The sequence below is a fragment of the Amblyomma mixtum genome, chromosome 4 (genome assembly GCF_055824585.1).
Source record: "Amblyomma mixtum isolate Tamu chromosome 4, ASM5582458v1, whole genome shotgun sequence".
In the NCBI taxonomy this organism is placed as follows: Eukaryota; Metazoa; Arthropoda; class Arachnida; order Ixodida; family Ixodidae; genus Amblyomma; species Amblyomma mixtum.
Genome location: NC_143015.1, coordinates 106,731,138 through 106,746,585, shown reverse-complemented (window position 1 = coordinate 106,746,585; position 15,448 = coordinate 106,731,138). Strand labels below are relative to the sequence as shown.

General features: G+C 54.5%; 1 protein-coding gene across 1 annotated transcript; it reads right to left on the bottom strand.

The window, feature by feature from the left end:
- Window positions 1-995: 995 nt before the first annotated feature.
- On the bottom strand, window positions 996-14,920 carry LOC149347731 (uncharacterized). Its single transcript, XM_089541631.1, has 6 exons — window positions 14,782-14,920; window positions 6,488-7,715; window positions 6,182-6,343; window positions 5,977-6,094; window positions 5,819-5,880; window positions 996-5,785 (listed from the first exon to the last, which is right to left on the bottom strand). The coding sequence occupies exons 1-6, from the start codon at window positions 14,791-14,793 to the stop codon at window positions 996-998; spliced, it is 6,372 nt and encodes a 2,123-aa protein (XP_089397757.1). The 5' UTR covers window positions 14,794-14,920.
- Window positions 14,921-15,448: the final 528 nt, after the last annotated feature.

The window sequence follows — 15,448 nt, the reverse complement described above, 5'->3', positions numbered from 1 at the left end:
AGATCGTTTAGGTTAACTGATTTATTTTCTTCACGGTGTTTCCCCACATATAATTGTGCATATTGCAGGCTACGCTTGGTTAACGAAGTGTTTAGTCATACGTGATTGAAATAATAAATTAAATAGGCTCGCACACCTTTCATATCACTGCCGAATTGAATGTCAGGACGCAGAATTGCCTAATACACGTCACGATTTGCAAACGATTGACGTGCTGTTTCGAAATTAAAAGGGTCAGTGATTTCAACATGCTTAATTTTGCGGTTATCATACATTTTCCCAGCATCTCCTCGTACCTCAATGGTAAAGAAAATAAACCCTCAAATTCTGAAAAGGCACGGTGGGTGCGGAAAGAATCGCGCTAGTTTGCACGTAATGCAGAATATGTATAAAAACCTTAGCACACATCTAGGCAACACTATCGTTTTACTCACGGTACCTGTTTTTGGGAAATCATTGCATAGACATCTTCATAAAATAAAAATAATGCGACCAAGCAAGAACCCATGCGCTTGTCCATTACTCGCGATCGGGACGCGTCATTTGTGACTACCACTGGAAGCTTTCGGGAAGTTTGCGGGTTATTAATTTATGCCGTAGTTTGGTTTGAGGCCGTGTTGTTTTGTCCTGCGGGCGGTAGGCAGCAAGATGGCGTAGGTCTCAACCACTTCTCGTTTCTTCTTTAGTTAGGTGTACCCTGCAGTTTTCCTTTTGCATTGACCTGTGTGGCGCCTGCAAGCGCTAAGGAATCAGAACTCCTTTAAGAGGTACTCAAAGGTTAGGACAGTGTAGAGCTCGATTTGTAGAGATGAGAATAACCAATAGTGCAGTGCCGAGTTCTTTAAGCGTGTTTGCTTGCAGGTGCAAGAAAAGGACACTGCCTTTTTGGTTTGGAGAACCAAAATTTATTGTCAACCTATACAACTTTATTTGCCTCTCAACAACATACTCGCGCAATAATATATTACTTCGCCAGCAGGCGCTGATTGCCCTGCTCACTTCTTCCTCCGACGGAGAAGCTCGATGTACTTCTCCTCCCAGCCAGGCTCCTCGTCGAGGCCGTTGCCGTAAGCAATGGTCTGTCCCAGGCCAAGTCCGGAAGCGAAGAGCTTCTTGTAACTGAGATCGAGGGCCAGCGGGTCTACAACGGCTGGAGCGGCGTGGTGGACTACGGCAGCCGCGGGAGCGGCATGATGGACAACAGCGGCAGCAGGAGCGGCGTGATGGAAGAAAGCCGCGGCTGGAGCAGCTTGATGGACTACGGCAGGCGCCGGCTGGACAAAGGCCTGCTGAACCACAGGTGCTGGCGCGTGATGAACTAGGGTCTTGACGTGAGGAACTGCGGCTGGAGCTTGCAGGAGGGCCGGACCAGCGAAAGTGTGCCCGAAGCCAAGGCCGGCGCCGAAAGTAGCCAGTGGGGCAGACAAAGCGGCTTGCCTGTATGCAACCAAGCCCGGAGCGGCAGCGACGGCTGGAGCGGGAAGGTGGTGAACCAGGGCCGGCGCTGGAGCGTGCGCAACAGTAACAGCAGGAGCAGCTGGCGCAGCGAATGTCGGTGCAGGGATAATGTGCTTTACGTGGTGTACAGCAGGCGCGGCGTGTTGCACGAAGGCTGGTGCAGCTGGGGCGGCGAAGGTGTGGCCGAAACCAAGACCAGCCCCGAACGTGGCCAATGGAGCGGCCAGAGCTGCCTGGCGGTAGGCGACTACGCTGGGAGCCTGGAAGGGCTGGAACACCGGAGCGTGGTGAACGACGGCCGGCGCTGGGGCTGCGACAGCCGGTGCAGAGACGATGTGTTTAACGTGCGGCACAGCCGGAGCGGCTAGAGTGTGGCCGAAGCCGAGCCCAGCTCCGAAGGTGGCGAGAGGAGCGCCCAAGGCGGCGCTGCGGTAAGCGACTAGGCTGGGCGCGGGCGCGGTGTGGACTAGAGCTGGAGCCGGCGCATGTGCGACTGCGGCGAAAGCGGGAGCCGGCGCTATGGCTGGAGCGGACACAATGTGCTTGACGTGAGGCACGACTGGCGCAGCCTGGACAATAGCAGGAGCGGGAGCGTGGGCAACGGTGAATGCTGGAGCCGGTGCGACTGCCGGCGCGGCGAACACGGCACGTGCTGGCGCCACTGCCGGAGCGGAGATAATGTGCTTCACATGAGGAACAGCCGCGGGAGCATGGTGAAGAAGAGCTGGTGCCGCAGCCAACGTGTGTCCGAATCCGAGACCAGCGCCGAAAGTGGCCAGTGGCGCAGCCAGAGCGGCAGTGCGGTAGGCTACAGCAGGAGCCGCGTGGTGAACAACAGCGGGAGCGGCGTGATGGACAAACGCTGGAGCAGGCACAGGGGCTGCTACAGGAACACGTTGCACAGCGAATGTTGGAGCGGGTTGTAGAAAGGCGGGAGCAGGTGCTGGCGCTGAGACAATGTGTTTAACATGCACTGGAGCCGGTGCAGGTGCGAATGCCGGAGCAGCCAGGGTGTGGCCGAAGCCGAGACCAGCCCCGAAAGTAGCCAGTGGTGCTGCCAGGGCGGCCGTGCGGTAGGCTACAGCGGGAGCCGCGTGGTGAACTACAGCGGGAGCGGCGTGATGGACAAATGCTGGAGCAGGCACAGGGGCTGCTACAGGAACACGTTGCACAGCGAATGTTGGAGCGGGTTGTAGAAAGGCGGGAGCGGGTGCTGGCGCTGAGACAATGTGTTTAACATGCACTGGAGCCGGTGCAGGTGCGAATGCCGGAGCAGCCAGGGTGTGGCCGAAGCCGAGACCAGCCCCGAAAGTAGCCAGTGGTGCTGCCAGGGCGGCCGTGCGGTAGGCTACAGCGGGAGCCGCGTGGTGAACTACAGTGGGAGCGGCGTGATGGACAAACGCTGGAGCAGGCACAGGGGCTGCTACTGGAACTCGTTGCACAGCGAATGCTGGCGCGGGGTGGACAAAGGCGGGAGCGGGTGCTGGCACTGAGACAATGTGTTTAACATGCACTGGAGCCGGTGCAGCTGCGAAGGCTGGAGCAGCCAGGGTGTGGCCGAAGCCGAGACCAGCGCCGAAAGTAGCCAGCGGTGCTGCCAGAGCGGCAGTGCGGTAGGCTACAGCGGGAGCCGCATGGTGAACCACAGCTGGCGCTGGAGCAGCTACGCTAAACACAGGTGCCGCCGGCGCGGTATGAACGACGGCCGGCGCCGGTGCAGCGACTACCTGTCTAAATAGGGGAGCCTGCTGAACGAAAGCAGGCGCGGGAGCCGGAGCCGCCACAATATGCTTTACGTGAACAGGAGCCGGTCCGAGAAGTGGAGCTGCGGGAGGAGCCAACGTGTGGCCGAGACCAAGGCCAGCTCCGAATGTCGCCACGGGAGCAGCCACGGCAGCGGCGCGGTACGCGACAGCAGGGGCGGCATGATGGACCAGAGTTGCGGCCGGCGCAGGAGCAGCTACAGCAAAGCGCGGAGCAGCGAATGCCGGGGCAGCGAATGCCGGGGCAGCGTGATGAACGACAGCTGGGGCGGGTGCAGCCACAATCTGCTTAACGTGCACGGGGGCAGGCGCCGCAAAAGCTGGAGCCGCGAGCGTGTGACCAAAGCCGAGACCATGTCCGAAGGTAGCGAGGGGAGCTGCAAGAGCTGCCGTGCGGTAAGCGACAGCTGGTGCTGCTTGCTGGACTACGGTAGGGGCGGGCAGGGCGAGCGGACGGAAGCTAACGGCTGGTGCAGGTGCGGCAAAACTGACGGCCGGAGCAGCATGGTGGACAACTGCTGGTGCAGGTGCGGCGAACGTTACGCGTGGAGCGGCGAATGCTGGAGCGGCTTGGTGGAAAACTGCTGGCGCGGCCAATGTGTGGCCGAGTCCAAGTCCTGCTCCGAATGTAGCGAGGGGAGCGGCGACGGCAGCTGTGCGGTATGCTACCGCGGGAGCAGCATGATGAACCAGAGCCGGAGCCGGAGCGGGTGCAGCTACTGCGAAACGTGGAGCAGCGAACGCCGGGGCAGCGTGATGAACGAAAGCTGGTGCAGGTGCAGACACAAACTGTTTTACATGCACGGGGGCAGGCGCAGCGAAGGCTGGAGCCGCGAGCGTGTGACCAAAACCGAGACCATGTCCGAAGGTAGCGAGGGGAGCTGCAAGGGCTGCCGTGCGGTAAGCGACAGCGGGAGCACCATGATGTACTACAGCAGGAGCCGGAAGAGCCAGAGGACGGAAACTGACTGCCGGTGCAGGTGCCGCAACGCTAACAGCCGGAGCAGCGTGGTGCACGAAGGTAGGCGCTGGTGCAGGCAAGGCGACACGTGGAGCAGCAAATACTGGAGCAGCATGCTGGACGACTGTCGGGGCAGGAGCGGCGACCGCGAAGCGAGGAGCCGCAAATGCTGGTGCGGCATGGTGAACGAGAGCTGGTGCTGGCGCAGACACGAACTGCTTAACGTGCACAGGTGCGGGAGCTGCGAAAGCTGGAGCTGCTAGTGTGTGTCCGAAACCGAGACCAGCTCCGAATGTGGCCACAGGAGCTGCAAGAGCAGCCGTGCGGTAAGCCACGGCTGGAGCGGCGTGCTGGACTACCGCAGGCGCAGGAAGGGCAACGGGGCGAAAGCTGACGGCTGGTGCAGGAGCTGCTACACTAAGGGCTGGTGCCGCGTGATGGACTAGAGCAGGTGCTGGCGCGGCTAGGGTTACCCGAGGAGCAGCGAATACAGGAGCAGCCTGCTGAACGATCGTTGGGGCCGGTGCCGGAGCGGCGACCGTGAAACGCGGAACAGCTAGAGCTGGAGCGGGCGCGGGCAAGATGTGTTTTATGTGCACAGGAGCCTGAGCTGCGAAAGCTGGAGCAGCTAGTGTGTGTCCGAAGCCAAGACCGGCACCGAATGTAGCCACTGGAGCGGCAAGCGCAGCTGTACGGTAAGCGACAGCTGGAGCGGCCTGCTGAACTACGGTAGGAGCGGGCAAGGCAAGGGGACGGAAGCTAACGGCAGGTGCTGGAGCGGCGTGATGGAAAACAGCAGGTGCCGGTGCAGCTACTGTTACACGTGGAGCCGCGAAAGCTGGAGCAGCGAGCGTGTGGCCAAAGCCTAGTCCAGCTCCGAAAGTAGCGACTGGAGCGGCGAGAGCGGCTGTACGGTAAGCGACAGCTGGAGCGGCTTGCTGAACTACAGTAGGAGCGGGCAGGGCAAGGGGACGGAAGCTAACGGCAGGTGCTGGAGCGGCGTGGTGGAAAACAGCAGGTGCCGGTGCAGCTACGGTTACACGTGGAGCCGCGAAAGCTGGAGCAGCTAGTGTGTGTCCAAAGCCAAGACCGGCTCCGAATGTAGCCACTGGAGCGGCAAGCGCAGCTGTGCGGTAAGCGACAGCTGGAGCGGCCTGCTGAACTACAGTAGGAGCGGGCAAGGCAAGGGGACGGAAGCTAACGGCAGGTGCCGGAGCGGCGTGATGGAAAACAGCAGGTGCCGGTGCAGCTACTGTTACACGTGGAGCCGCGAAAGCTGGAGCAGCGAGCGTGTGGCCAAAGCCTAGTCCAGCTCCGAAAGTAGCGACTGGAGCGGCGAGAGCGGCTGTACGGTAAGCGACAGCTGGAGCGGCTTGCTGAACTACAGTAGGAGCGGGCAGGGCAAGGGGACGGAAGCTAACGGCAGGTGCTGGAGCGGCGTGGTGGAAAACAGCAGGTGCCGGTGCAGGTACGGCTACACGTGGAGCGGCGAAAGCTGGAGCAGCCAGAGTGTGGCCAAAGCCTAGTCCAGCTCCGAATGTAGCGACCGGAGCGGCGAGAGCGGCGGTACGGTAAGCGACAGCTGGAGCTGCGTGCTGTACTACTGTAGGAGCGGGCAAGGCAAGAGGACGGAAACCGACTGCTGGAGCGGCGTGCTGAAAGAAAGTCGGGGCGGGTGCCGGGGCGGCGAATGCGACCCTAGGAACTGCGATTGCAGGAGCAGCGTGATGTACGACGGCTGGGGCCGGCGCGGACACGAACTGCTTCACGTGGACGGGTGCGGGTGCGGCAAACGCCTGAGGCGCCAGCGTGTGGCCGAAACCGAGGCCAGCTCCAAATGTGGCAAGAGGAGCGGCAACAGCTGCTGTACGGTAGGCGACGGCAGGAGCGGTGTGTTGGACGACTGCAGGTGCTGGCAAGGGAAGTGGACGGAAGCCAAAGGCTGGTGCAGGTGCCGCATGATGAACAACGGCAGGTGCGGGTGCAGCTACTGTTACACGAGGAGCTGCAAACAACGGAGCAGCCTGTTGAACAACGGCCGGCGCTGGAGCGGAGACAATGTGCTTGACGTGGAAAGGCGCGGGGCCAGCAAGCGTGTGACCGAGACCAAGACCGGCACCGAACGTGGCGAGAGGAGCGGCCACCGCGGCTGTGCGATAAGCTGGAAGTGCCAGTGGTCGGAAACTGACGGCTGGGGCAGGCTGCACGAGAGCTGGAGCTGGTGCCGCGACAGTCACACGGGGAGCCGCTTGAACGAACGTTGGCGCTGCCACAGCTGGGGCAGGCACTGCGAATTGCCGCACGCTAACGGCTGGAGCCGGCTGGACAAATGTGGTTGCGGGAGCCGCAGGAGCGGTCACGAACTGTTTGACGTGCACCGGCCCTGGTGCTGCGAGTGTGTGCCCGAAGCCGAGACCCGCGCCAAACGTGGCTACAGGAGCAGCGACAGCGGCGGCCCGGTAGGCAACTGCCGGTGCTGGGAGAGCGACCTGACGGAAACCGAAAGCTGGAGCCGCTTGCTGAACGAACGTCGCGGCAGGAGCCGGAGCTGCAGCAAGGGCGACGCGACGAACGCTGACAACTGGGGCTGCTTGCTGAACGAATGTGGGAGCGGGCGCCGGTGCAGAGACAATGTGCTTGACGTGAACAGGCGCTGGCTGGACTAGGGCTGGGGCAGGCGCTGGGACTGCGAACTGCCTCAAGAGTGGGGCAGGCTGCACAAAGGCCGGAGCGGGAGCCGCTACAGCGAATCGCCTAAGGAGTGGAGCTTGTTGAACAAATGCAGGAGCTGGGGCAGCTACGGCAACCTGCCTCAAAACTGGCGCTGGTTGCAAGAAAGCTGGAGCGGGCGCTGGTGCAGGAACAATGTGCTTTATGTGTACTTGTGGCTGCTGGACGACAGCGGGTGCGGGGGCCGCGAGAGCCAATGGACGGAAGAGGGGAGCAGCAGGAGCCTGGTGAAAGACGGCGGGAGCCGGCGCCGCGGCGGGAACGATGTGCTTCACATGGATCCCTCCTCCTGGAGCAGGACCATACAGAGTCTGTCCCACGGCAGCAACTGGAGCGGGCGCCGCGGCGGGAACGATGTGTTTCACATGGATCCCTCCTCCTGGAGCAGGACCATACAAAGTTTGTCCAACGGCAGCAATTGGAGCGGGCGCCGCGTAGGCCACGGGCTGCTGGACGCTGACTCTGATTGGGGCAGGCTGAACGAAGGTGGGCCTGACTTGAGCCACGGCTGGAGCAAAACCGGCTCCTCCAAGAAGGCTACGGAAGGCTACTGGCGCCGCCTGTTGGTGGACGAAGGTGGGAGCAGGCGCTGCAGCAACTGTCACAGCAGGCCTGGCGATGGCGACGGGAGCCGCCTGTTGAACGAAGGTGGCCGCCGGGGCTGGCCTGTACGCGAGGTTAGCCGGGTACGCGGTGCCGACGGCGACACCAGATGGCGCAGCGGGCTGGATGATGGCGGCACCCCCGCCATGCAGGAAACCCGCGAAGGCGCTGCTGGCCAGGCCCAAGAGTACGATGATGCACTGCACAGATAAGTCCCCGTCAAGGCACAGCCGTTATTAAGACGAATATTGAAAAATCGATGGGTGTAGCAAGGTGCCTGGAGGCTGAACTGTACTGATATTTGGCAGCAGCATTGGCTTCGGTGCGGTTATTTGTCCAGCAGTGCTAATTCTTAGAGATATCAGTTTCGCACTGGTTAAGTTCTTTCTGACATTCATGAAGACTGTACCTAACAAGAGAAACTTGCGTTTTAGAAATGCTGCCAGAGTCTCATTCAGGGATGACCTTGTACGCAGTACCTTCACTGAACGTTTCAGTTCGCTGTGAGTCCGGTGGCTGACGTGACGAAAAACGGACTTACAGGCGCGTGCGAGGGCTGCACGTTAAGTATGCAGCCAAATTAAACGCCGACTATTTGTTCTACGGTTCTTCTACAAGCTGTGACGCCTGTATTGCCTTTCGTTCCTTTGGCGTGCTGCATGCATTTGGATTTTTGAAGTCCTACCCAATATCAGTAGGCTCGCATGAGGGTGAAATAAATATTTACTTTATGACAACAACTTTAGAAGGTAATATGCAATCGCGGGTCGGAAGCGAAAGCTCACGCAGCGACCTGCTGATCATTGAAAGTCAAGTTCAGGGTGTGACCATAGGAGTATATAAGCCTAGAGTGAGGGTCATCGATAACGATAAGGATTTATGGCGCTTGTCATAAAGGAAAATACCCCACCCACACCCCAGCTGTACAGCTAAAAATTTTCCCCCGCGCCACGCCTAGTAAATGCTCCAAATGGGTGGGACTTACGTGGACTACATGACGACAGTGCCTATTTTTTTTTTATTGTATATAGCAAAGTGCCTATTCCGATATTTCGTTTTCACTGGCAACCAGAACAACGTGGTATATAGAAAGTATCGGTCCAGGGCGCCCATGTGCTAAGCTTACCTCCGCATATCAGAACTCCATAGAGCGCAAGGCTTTCGGGAAAGACGTTAGACGTCGACAGCAACATCGTTTAGTTCAAGGAAATGATCCTATAGAAAGTCGGGGCTACGAAATATTAAAAGAAAACTCAGCATATGAAAGGCCTTAAACAACTTTTAGGCTGGTCACGCCCTCTCGAAGGAGTAGGTTGACTAGGCGTGCATAACGGCTTAGCAACCAGGGGCAGTACTTAGAACTTTTCATTTATTTTGATTTCGCGATTTTCTCTTGGCGTCAGTTGTGACGAGGCATCTCATTCTCCCTTTCAGTGAGCTAACACTTGTCATGCCCATTCCCCGCATTCAGCTGTAGTGTGTTTGTTTATCTGTTTGTCAGTTTCTCTGAAGATGGTTTTATGGCAGTCTGCTCGAGTGCGGGCAACCTGCCCAAGTATATACAATATGCATACCTGGACAGATTGCCACCACACGGTGGCCAGATGACCAGCCTGCCCACAGGGTCAGACGGCAGCTCAGTTAATCGAGAGGGGCTGTTCGCAAAGGCAAACCTGGATCGCAACCAAAGTCCTACCTATGGTGACAAAGGCAGTGGCGCATCGCTTGACTGCTGCACCACTGAGCCAGGATTTGTAGGAAGGCTCTCAGGGATCTACGAATGTAGATAATGACTAACTGCGCATAAATGGATGTTAACCAGTTATTGCTATCCGAACGATTCCCAACAGTGAACACTGGATCTGAACAGCAGAACCGAAGAGAAAGCCGAACTGGTAGCGCACCTAATTCGCAATCCGCCTAACTACGCAAATCGACCATCACTTTTTACATACGGCAGCAACGTCATTCACTCTGCATAGCTGTATTTGAAAAAGGACGGGGGACGTAAACCCTCTGTATGTGTATGACAAGCACTTTCACCTCTCACAGTTTCTCATCCTTTTACTCATGTTGGATAAAAGGTCTTAGTCAATTCAAGGGACGCATCGTTTGTTAACGGAGGTTCGGTTTCTGTGCACTTCACTATTGTGAGGTTATTCTCCAGGCCATTTTTATGGCCATCAAGGTTATTGCGTCTTCTTGACGTTTTCGCGCACAATAGCACCTTAGTGGCGACTGTGCGGCTCGTCCAATCATTACGTCCCAGTGCCTGTCCAAAAGCCGCAGCCAGTTTTGCGACCTGATGGTTCGATAGGACGGGAAAATTAGCCATGGCATGTGAAAGCGAGTGTTAGTTTACTTTTTCTTGAAACTTATGAGATGTTCCATTGCTCAAAACAGTGAAGTTAAGGCGAATGTTGATTCACCATCCAAGGTACTGTAACCATATGTCTTTACGACAGATGTCTCCAGTCAAAAGTGGCATCGGGCTCCAGGAGGTGTGAGCCTATATATAGGCTTCACGAAAGTGTCTGGCACACAAGGTTCCCTGCCCAGCCATCCCCCAGGGCAGTGACAACATCCTTGGAGTTCTAGAGCTCGGCCACAGTGGGGACGAGAGATCTGCTCACCTTACAGAGATATGTATATCCAGGTGTGTTGTGTCTTTTTACGCTGATGACAGTGAGCCCAGCGGGCCGGACACTTTTCACAAATGAATAGGGAGATTTGTGGAAGCTTCTGCCTGATTCTCTGAACCCTCGAGTGCCGGAGTATAGGACGACAGCTCGCACACCGCGTGGAATAGGCATATAGGTCGAGGGTACATCAAAAGTTTTCATTCCGTAGTGTTGATGATGACGAACTTTTGTGGTGCAGGAGCATCTAGGGCCAAATAGGGCGATCGCAGAAAGAGCTATGTCTACTCAAGGTGGAGTCACAGACAGACTTTCCAAGCATTTCACCATAAAGAAACAAGCACCAGGCCAAAAGAAAGTTTGTACCCGTTGTATGAGCGGTATGTACCTAGTGGTAAAGGGAACCGAACCCCGAACTTTCCGCATGGGAGGCGGATGCTCAAACCACTGGGCCGTTGCTGCGGTCAGGCCAGAGTGTTTGGTTTTGAGCCGTGTGGCTAGGTATTTATGAGGTCCCCGAATCTCAAAACCTGCTGGTAGTAGAAACCATCGTTTTCGTCTATCAAAAACCTTGCTGGCTTCATCGGCGTCTTATGTGCGAGAATATACCCCAGAAAGGCGTCCCCTGAGGCCTAGCAGCTTTTGTCGCATCCTGTACCTCCAACCACTTGCGCAGTGGCATTGTTAGTTTTCTAAATCACACATGTATCGACATGCGACGTAAAAAGCTGTCACGCTTTCTACCTTTCTCCAAGTGATAGTGTTAGGCCTACCGTACACCACTACCCCTTGCCTGCTCCCAGCAGCTGTTGAGCAGATAAACTAGTGGTTGCAGCACGTCCACGACGCTCCGAAATGAGCTCTTTTTCCGCGGGCGATTTGAATCGTTCATATGTGAACGATGGCCTTTGGGGCGGTAGCGAAAGAGTTAGGCCAGCTACGTCGAATGACGTTGCAGAGCACATTACGGCTTCCCGTGCCCTCCTCTCACTCCGCCAAATTTTCTTGTTGAAGCAGAAGCTGCAAAACTCTTGCGAGCTGATTAGCTTTCATAACGGCGAAGTGACAGCGATAACTCCACTTTCGCTCCCCTGTAGTAATGGTGGTACTGTGCGAATTCTACCCAGAAACGTTATGACGTCAACATTGCGTATTCAAGTGATTACCCTGTCACGAACGGGATAGGAGTACTGCCGTGTTCCCGAGCCGCCCAATTAAATAAGAATGTGCCATTAGGGGGCATGTGATCTAACTGCGTTTGGTGGCTGGCCGCGTTTTCTTGTTAGCGAAACGCAGTCACTACAGCCAGCGGCAAAAGCGCCACTGAGCGAAAAAAAAATTGCGAGGACACTTTGGCAACTAAAGTGTTAAGAGGCGGAAGCCGAGGACACTATGCCGTGACGGCTTCCGGAGGATGTGCCGTCACACCGTTTCGGTGACTATATCGATACCCAAATTATACATATTTAGAGTATCTTAAGTGTTCATAACGCTTAATTACACATTTTTCATCTAATCTGACACAAATCGGATTTAATTACACATTTTCCCTTCTAATCTGATACAAATCCGACGTTTTTCTGACCATTCTGTGACAGTTTTCACTAAGCCGTGACCACTTCCGATGGTTGTGGCGTCGCACCGTTCCCGTGGCTATATCGACGTCCACTCTATTTAGACGCAATATCGACATTATTTCCTATAATTAATTAACTAATTAATCTACAGTCATCAGACTTGGCTGCTAGGTTCATTTTTTCCTCCTCTATCTGAACTAACCTTTGGTTTTCTTCTGTTTTTTTTTTGGTTCCCGAGTTAAACGCGTGTGATACGCTTTGCTAACGAACGGCAGTATAAGCCATTAAAGGTTTTTGCCTTAAAATATGCACTCCAGATAAAAAAAAGCATATTTTTTATAAGACGCATCTTTCCACTTCGGCGCTGAGTGGACTGGCACTTCTGTTGCATCAGTTCGCCCGTGAGGAATGTCAACGCATGTCTGGTACGGCAATGCCAAATATGCTCTTTCAGAATTGTTAGTAAATATATTTTCGATTTCCTTGACGTCCAGTCTTCTTAATGTTTACTGCTCGATGAGTGATATAGTTCAGGACAATGGCTTAGACGCTTTGAGGCTTCAATGCAGTTAACAAACCGCGAAGCAAGACAACTGTAATTAGTGTTGTTGGCGAGGGAGGGCTCTGCGGCGGGTGTTATGCAGATACACTCTCACTCACTCGGAATCTGTTGCATCAGTGGGCGACTTCATGCAGTTGTGATACCGACGCATTGTACCGATAACTACGCACCACAATGAATAACGCTACTAATGAAGAATATTTCCGGCATGAACTTTCATACACCTCCCTGACACGGCTATAGTGGCAGAAGTGAGGCGTGTCCAAAGTGATTCCTGAGAAATAATTCTCTATGACAAAAGAAGGCAATGTGAGATCAAATACAAAACATTTGTTCCTTCGGTGATAATGATTAGAAAAATATTTCCGGCATGAACTTTCATACACCTCCCTGACACGGCTATAGTGGCAGAAGTGAGGCGTGTCCAAAGTGATTCCTGAGAAATAATTCTCTATGACAAAAGAAGGCAATGTGAGATCAAATACAAAACATTTGTTCCTTCGGTGATAATGATTAGAAAAAGCTCGGTCACTGCAATTTCAGTGACAGCACGTATCTGAGAAGTCATGAATAATTTTCAAAAAGAACTTAAGCATCACATGTGACGGCAATCTTTGTGCGAAACTGCGGTTAGTGCAAGCTTGAGACACTTGAAAGATTATGGCTGCTAACACTTTTGTATTCGCGTCTCCCACAGTTGCAGACCTTGGCTACGCTTTCTGTTCTAGGTAGTTTTTTGTATGCAGGTCATATCTTTTTTTTCGTGTCTTTAGGCTGTGCTGGCGCCAGGTAAATAAAGTAGGCAGGTGTCACTTGAAAGAGGAAAGCGTGCAGTTTACAAATAGTGAAAGCGTTAAAGGCATACTGATGTGAGCTGCTGGAAAGGTTACTCGGATAATGGAGGAAACGCATTCTTTGTTTCACGTGACTGTGAGCGTTACGCAGAATAATTACAACCTAATCGACGTTTCAATATAATAAATGGCAATGAAAGAAGTACAGAATTTCCAAAGTAAGTTCTGAGAATGGCATCTTGTGAAAAATGTGCATTTTAGTGAACCTTCTCAGTGAAACACTGAAAAGACAGTTCCAGAAGTTATGGTTGCGAAGCCTGTTGTCTCTAAAGCTAGTGATGCACCTCTTATATGCTGTTTTTGTTGGCAAGAGAGACTATAGAACCGTGCCAAGCCTTCCCATATTCTTTTTTGATGAACTCAACGGAATGGTTACATACCACGGCACTTTGAAAACCGCACAAGGAATCCGCACAACGCTGGAGACCCGGAAGCGCAAGAAATTCTTAACGCACGAGATTTTCATGCTGTGATCATGACGGTTAACAACGACAGTATGAGGTCAGGCATACGTTGTCACAACCTTACTGCGCAGAAATCTTAACCTTTGCCCCATATTACGACTTCGTGAATATCCCTGAGGCTTGCTGGAGTTTCGCGATTCCTTTGTGATAACGTAATCCTGTGCATGACGAAGACGTATTTGGCGAGTCTTTCCAACTGCCAGTCTTTGGCAAACACATTGCGTTTCTTTCTTACCAAGCTTTCTTAAGACATTCTACCTCATTTTGCTTTAGCGGCTCGTGCAGCAGGACCTAGTACTTTTTTCAGCTGTTTGCAATATACATCGTACAGCTAGCTCCAGAACATTGTTCGTCCATATCCTTAGGCCACACCGATCCATGATTTAAAGGGTTCTCTATGCCCTCTTGGTAGTTGTCATAACTGGCCAGTATAACGGCATCCGGAAATAACAAGTCATAACTCCAGAAGAAGGATGCATGAGCAGCTTTTTATATCTGAGCCTACATACGTTGCCTACGCCTCACTTCTTCATTATTAACTATGGTGCTCTATGCACGGTCGTCAGCATCCTTAGGCAACATCGGTCTACGTTCAAGAGCGTAGCTTTTTGGGCTTGTTGGTGCATGATCATAGCGAGATAATATAGCACAGAGTAGGACAGGACACAAGAAGACAGGAACAACACGAGCGCTCGTGTTGTTCCTGTCTTCTTGTGTCCTGTCCTACACTGCGCTATATTATCTCGCTATGAACGGTCTACGATTTAGCGAGGTCTCTATGCCCTCTTGGTGGCAATCGTAACTGGCCAGTATTCTAGTATCCGGAAATAAGGAGGCACTTTTCAGACCGAGGATGCTAAGCAGCTTTCTAAATCCGAGCCTACTTACGCTCTCTACGCCTCACTTTTTCGTTTTTAACTATGGTGCCCTCCGCACGCTTTCCGAACTGCAGCACGCCTGTTCTGAAGACGAGGACGCGGGCATTCGAGGCGAACCGGTGGGACCGCTGGTCTCAAGGAAGACGTTGGCAGAGCGTAATCCTTTGGAGCCGGCATTCGTCCAATGGCTTGCTGGACGCCAAACTCGGGTCGTCAGCACTGCGTAGGCGGAATTCGCGGGCCTCGGCGGGAACAAAAGAAATTAGGTCGCAGGGCGTGGCCGTGTACTCACGAGGGCCTGCATCCTGAGCGTGGCGGCTGGTCCGCTGTCCCAACCGAGCGGCACTTTGAGCGGATGGCCTCTGATCCCTGCACCTTCACTTTTATATAGCGCTTCAAATCAGGCTGCCCGATCGCCGGTGCCTCCTCACTCCCCGTAAGGTGCGTCGACGACGAAGGAAGAGCTCTCGCGACCGTCCTCTTCTTAAGCCACCCCACACCCACCCCTCCCCCCCCTTTATTCCTTCCCCACCCCCGTTACCACCCCCCCACGAGAGTCGATGTCTCTCAAACGATCGCTGGCGACGAAAACTTTGTCGCACCGGCGCATCGTACCCAGCATCGAAGGCACGACGGCGACTTCCACGGCGTGTGGCGCGCTCTGCCGCCGCCGGCTAATCCGATGAGCGGCGAGGGACCCGATAAGCCGCGGCTCTTCGAGACCTTTCTCGCCCCTCCGCATCCGAGCCGCGTTGGCTTCAAGGAGTCGCGCGGGATACGCAGCGTGACTTAATTCGGCACTTCCAGGAGCCTCCCCGCTACTCTCTTCGTGGACCCTTCTCCCCAGAGACATGCTATAAGACCCTCTCTCACTAAACGATGGTACCTGCGGGAGGGAAAGGCCGTTTCTCCGCGTAATTGAATCCAGTTCAGTTCAAAGAGGAAGAGAGAGAGGAGGA